General features: G+C 39.1%; 1 protein-coding gene and 1 long non-coding RNA gene across 2 annotated transcripts in view; one reads left to right on the plus strand and one right to left on the minus strand.

The window, feature by feature from the left end:
- Window positions 1–300: 300 nt before the first annotated feature.
- Window positions 301–5,615, minus strand: part of LOC103130171 (estradiol 17-beta-dehydrogenase 1-like) — a 10,337-nt gene continuing 5,022 nt past the window's right edge. The window contains exons 2-3 of the mRNA XM_007541503.2: window positions 3,116–3,170; window positions 301–528 (exon numbers count right to left, since the gene is read on the minus strand). Coding sequence (XP_007541565.1) covers window positions 311–528; window positions 3,116–3,170 — 273 coding nt within the window. The 3' untranslated portion in view covers window positions 301–310. The remainder of the gene's footprint in view (window positions 529–3,115; window positions 3,171–5,615) is intronic.
- Window positions 3,188–4,681, plus strand: LOC107834408 (uncharacterized). Its single transcript, XR_001660199.1, has 2 exons — window positions 3,188–3,706; window positions 4,136–4,681. It is a non-coding gene; the product is annotated as an uncharacterized LOC107834408 (long non-coding RNA).

A 5,615-nucleotide genomic window follows, 5' to 3' on the forward strand; every position in this document is an offset into this window, starting at 1 on the left:
AAATATACTAAAGTATACTTTTTTTTTTTTACTAGGGTTGAACGCACTTTGAGGGGAACAGATCCACAAGGTCCGACTGTCTTCAAAGAACTGTAAATCTCATTTCTACAAGGTAGTAGCTTGAATTTGTACACTACTATTTCAGTATCATTCAACTGTAACCAGTTTAATTTTTGAAATAACTAAAAATTGTCTGAAAAATAATCTGGTATAATAATTTTGGTAATTTTCGCTGATCTGAAACAGGAAACATTTTCTCTGATTTCTTCTCACATCTGTCAAGTTTTGGTTCCATCTCTATCTGTAAACCTCATCTGATCTGAAAAACAACCTTTGTGAGGATAAATGGTCCAGCAACGTTGGTTTCGTACACCTCCATCATGTCCTGTTTCCTGGTGGCTGACAGTGATCCTGGGGCTGACGGTTTGTTGATAGCAGCGTTATTGATGAGAAGATTCAGCCCACTGGCTCCGAGCTTCTGGCTCACAGCCTGGAAAGCAGCTGAGATGCTGTCTTCATCTGCTGTATCTGCAAATGGACAGGAAGTTATTCAGCTGGAAAAGCATTCACCAAGATGATAAGTAGGTAAACCTTTCATTATTCAGCACAAACAGCTCTGGATAATTTTGGAAGTGAAATATCACAGATGTTAGTTGGCAGGACTCTCTATTCATGTTCACCAAACAGAAACTTGACTTCAGCATAGAATCTTTATGTGCTGCTCTGTTCTAATGTATTTCTTTCCAGTGCTTCACTGATCAAAACTCATTTAAATTAGCAGTCTACCAGCTGATGTTTTGCTTTTCCTCATTGGAGATACTGGTTCACAAAATCTGCCAGAGTGAAAGAAAAGGCCAAAATACAAAATGACATAAAGCTTCACATTGTAATGAAATTTATTTGAGACAGGAACCAAATGTCTAACTCTTAATTCATTTAAGATTGCCCCATGAACAATTCCTTGATTCTATTTCTCTCATCATAGCAGAGTCTCGGTGTCCTTCAGGTCATTCTGCATACAGCTCTGCTCAGATCCCACCAAAGCGTTTCAGTCACGCTCTGCTCTGGACTTTCATCCTTTAGTTTTGTGTTCTCATACAGTTACTGCAAGCCCAAGTAGTTTCAGTACAGTCTTGGTGGTAAGAATCATAATCTTACATTCAATCTGTTTGTATACGGGGCAGAGCATAGTCCTTTAAGAAGCAGGACTGAAATGTTCCAGAAATCTTCTGGTTCATTCTGAAAGGTTCTGCAAACCCAAATCTATTTTAGATAAATTAAGCTTTCTCTTTGAAACCCTCCAAGCCATTCTTATTCAGGTTGTTTCTAAATCCCTGTCATAAAATGCTGACTGTGCAAATACACATGTGCACTTCTATATCAACAGTAGCTAGAACTTGCTTTGAGTACCATGGTAACATCTTGGGGCTTTTGGATGCTAAAAGCATCTTACAGTCCGCTCTGAGGACTGTAAGACAGCCAGATACTGGCAGTAGTCTGTAGAAAGCTTTCTGTACAACAGCAGTAGTTGGAGGTCTGCCTTACTAAACTCAGACATGGTGTCAGCTCTTTGGAGATCACAGTGGTGTTACCTAAGGACAGCCATACTAAATGCCTGAGGTTTAAAAAAAGGCAAAGCTTCTCTAGAACAGTGTTTTTCAACCCTGGTCCTCAAGGCACACTGCCCTGCATTTTTAGGTATTTCCCTGCTTCAACACACATGATTTCAATTAATGGCTGATTAACAAGCTTTTTCTGAACTGCAATCATTTAAATTGGGTGTGTTAAAGCAGGGAAACATCTAAAACAGTGTTTCTCAACCCTGGTTCTCACCGCCCCCCTGCTCTGCATGTTTTAGATGTGCCTCTATTCCAGAACAGCTGATTCAAATGACTGCATGACCATCAAGTGCTGCAGAAGCCTGTTAATCACCCAGAGATACAATTCAGGTGTGTGGCAGAAGGGAAATACTTAAAACATGCAGGACAGTGTGCCTTGAGGACCAGGGTTGGAAAACACTGCTCTAGAATGCTGAGTCATGATGCTCAAGTGTACTACCCCAGATGTAATACACTTGTGTGTGATTTAATGGGAATAAATGTGGTGATTTTATAATTTATTGCTCCCTAGATACGCTGGAGGGACGTAGAGTACAGGAGGAGACCCAGGAGCATAAGTTTGGGTCTGGGTCTCCTCTTGGGGGGCCGTACCCAGAACACTCACCATGTAACCAGAGCCCTAAGCCAGCTCAACTGGCTCCTCTGGATGTGGAGAAGCAGTGGCTCTACTCTGCGTTCCTCCCAGATGAATTCCAGATTGAATATATCAATGTTGTTAAAACGCAAAATCATATATCCAGGTATCTTAATTTGATAGAAAATTCTGTAGGTGTTGAATTGTGTCATGTCTTTAAATCAGGGGTGTCCAAAGTCGGTCCTCAAGGGCCGGCATCCTGCATGTTTTAATTCTCTTCCTGGTGGTAGTAACAACCTTTTCATCTTGTCAGTGTTCCTCTTAGGCCTTCTAATGAGCCATCATTTGGTCCAGGTGTGTTAAACCAGGGAGAAAACTAAAACATGCAGGATGCCGGCCCTCAAGGACCAACTTTGGGCACCCCTGCTTTAAATGATTTAAACATGTAGTAGGTAAACATTTATTAAACCAACTTTTCAAAGACTAAGAGGTGCTATAATGTTGATACATTGGGTTAACCGGTCTCATTAAGCTGCCATTGTGTGGGAGTTGGTGCCTGCATGGTTGTTTACCCTGTGTGTGTTTGTGTTGCCCTGGAAACCTTTCACATGTATCTCACCTCTTACCTAACAGTCACATGTTGTTGCATCACTTCCTTGATTTTGATTCTATATAACTGAGAACGATTATGAAAACATCCAGAAAATTTTGAAAATACACAAAATTGTAGTTAAAAAAAGTAATGTATGAAGTGTGCACCTGTTTTACACGTTGAAATCCTAATTAAGACCTGATTCAGGCTGTCGTCTTTAGAAGCTACTGTTGGGTTTTGTTACATAGCTGTCACTGGAAAAATAAACTTGCAGTTACATGACAGTAGGTTTCAAATGTACCGTACTCTTATGGGGTGTGTTGTGTTTACCAAATTTGATTGGAGTGATTTTTCCAGGAAATCGATTGGCCAAGTCCCTCAGAGCCTGATGAACACAAATAAAGAAGACATGAAGTTAGAGGAAAAGATGGACAGTTAGTGATACATAAATGTATCACTTTTCATATCTCTTCATTCTTATACCAGTCATTTTTCCTTCTTTAGCTCTGATCTTCATATGTTTGCATTGTATACTGTGGGTTAAATATGTTTGACATTTCTACACGTTCTGGACATTTTTGAAGTGCACAATTAAAAGTTGTTCTGGCAACAGATTCTTCCACTGGAGCCATGGATCTCTGCAGCTCCTCCAGAGTCACCATGGGCCTCTTGGCTGTTCTTTGATTACTGCTCTCCCGGACGGGCCTGAAGGCCACCAGCTGGTCCGTTCTCTCTCCATGTCCGGATGAAGGATTGATCAGAGTTCTGCGATGTTGTTGTAAACTTCATTTTAAACTTCTCCACATCATTCCCCCTGACCTGCATCCTGGTTTCTATGCTGGTTGTTCTCCAACAAACATCTGTGATCTTCACAGAACAGCTGTGAAAGTTGCACAGGGATTGCTGTTGCCTACTATGCAGGTAACATCTAAACAAAGTTGGTTTCCCTACATATAATTTAGGGGTACAATGTAAATATCAACCTTTCAGATATTTCTTATGTAAAATAGTTTGAAAATCTTGGATAAATTTCAGTTATGTACTTTTTTGTGTTCAATTCAATTGAATTAAATTCAGTTTATTATTTGTACCGCCAATTCATAACAAATGTCAACTCGAGACACTTTACAAAAATGTCATTTAAATTTTTGTAAATTGAAATAAATTTACAATTTTGTATTTTGTAAATTCCAATTGATCCTAATTATCAAACAATGCATTAAGTTCAGTTCATTTTTCAAATTAGTATAAAATGAAATCCAGCAGCGCATAGAGTCACTGACTTGCAGCTTTCACACCTGGTCAAAGTGACGACAGACAACTGCTTGCATTGTGTCTGTGACTTTACAGCAATCCCTCATACTGCACATGCATATAGCGACAGTTGGGAGGAAAAGCTCACCTTTAACTGGAAGAAACCTCCAGCAGAACCAGAACCTGGTTCGGTCCGAGCAGCCATCTGCCACCATCAATGTTGGTATGTCACTTTAAAACCACCAGAAATCTCAATTATGTTTTAAATATTTGTGTGTATTTATATCTTGGGTTATATAAATTGGCAATATATTTGTCTTGTATTTATTTGTTTGTCTGAGTCAGTGAAGGATGAACAGTTTGTCCTGCTGTCTGTCTGCTGTCTGTCTGTCTCTGATATCTGCCTCTTAAAGTTACTTAATGCACAAAGTTTTTATAGTTTCTACTCTTGGCTTGTCTACTCATAAATGGAATACTTCAGATCTAAGGACTGCAGAATGTTTTTGTTTCATTTTTAATTTTTTCTGAGTAAGAGCAAGATGCCTCCAGTTGACACCGAGGACATCAGCAATATTTTACAGAGATATCAGTCAATAGAATTGAGAGTTTCTTGACTGGAGGTAAATATTGAAATCAACTCAAGATTGGAAAATAAACCAAATCCATAGGCGTAAATCCCAGGGGAAGCGGGGGGTCAGGACCCCACCCCCACCCCCCAAACTTGGAAAAGTCTAGAATTGTCCCCCCCCAAAGAAATCATGAAGGAAACCCTTGTATTTAAAGAATATCAATATAAAAAAGGCAATACAAACAAAGAATGAAGTAAGTCTGCCATTCATCTAAGAAAAAAATATGAATATAATAAATAAGGGTGGGGGGCGCACCAATTTATGTTTTCGCATCCACCTGAATAATATGTAGTTGCGCCCCTGGTTCAGTCAAAGTGAAGGAAGAGCAACAGCAGTGCTGCTGAACGACACCCGCTGAAGTGAGGAGCTAACAGCTGCTATGGCTCTGCAGCACTAACAAAAACCCTCCAGCAAGTAAATACTTAAATCAAAAGACATGTTGCACACTTTATTTACTTTCACTGCTCAATAGGAAGAAACACATTGACAATAAACAGTTCGTTATTTCATTACTTTGGCTGAATCATGATAAACTGCCACCTTATGCCTTGGAAACTGTTAAGAAAATAAATTTTAAATATGCTAGGTCTAAAACTTAACCATATGTACAGTATTAGATCAAATTAATAGTGTTTTAAATAAGAGAATTCACTCCAAATTAAATCCATGGTTTAATCAGCGTAATCTCTTAAGTAGGATAGTTCAATTGAAACATATTACACTAAATTGAATTAAAATAACTTAGCTTGTAGTTCTCTATAATTTAAAACACAGCTAGTTTCTCTGTGGACTGACCAGGCATTCACAGGGGGTCGTGGCTCTGTGTGTGACTTTAACCTGTTGACCACTTTGATAAGATTTAACAGCTGGTGTAAAACAATCTGGTCCTATGAACAGAGTAGAGCTTCCTCTTGGGACAGGGTCATAAAAATATCTGTCTCCATTCA

This window comes from Poecilia formosa, unplaced genomic scaffold (assembly GCF_000485575.1).
Source record: "Poecilia formosa unplaced genomic scaffold, Poecilia_formosa-5.1.2 Scaffold612, whole genome shotgun sequence".
Taxonomy (NCBI): domain Eukaryota; kingdom Metazoa; phylum Chordata; class Actinopteri; order Cyprinodontiformes; family Poeciliidae; genus Poecilia; species Poecilia formosa.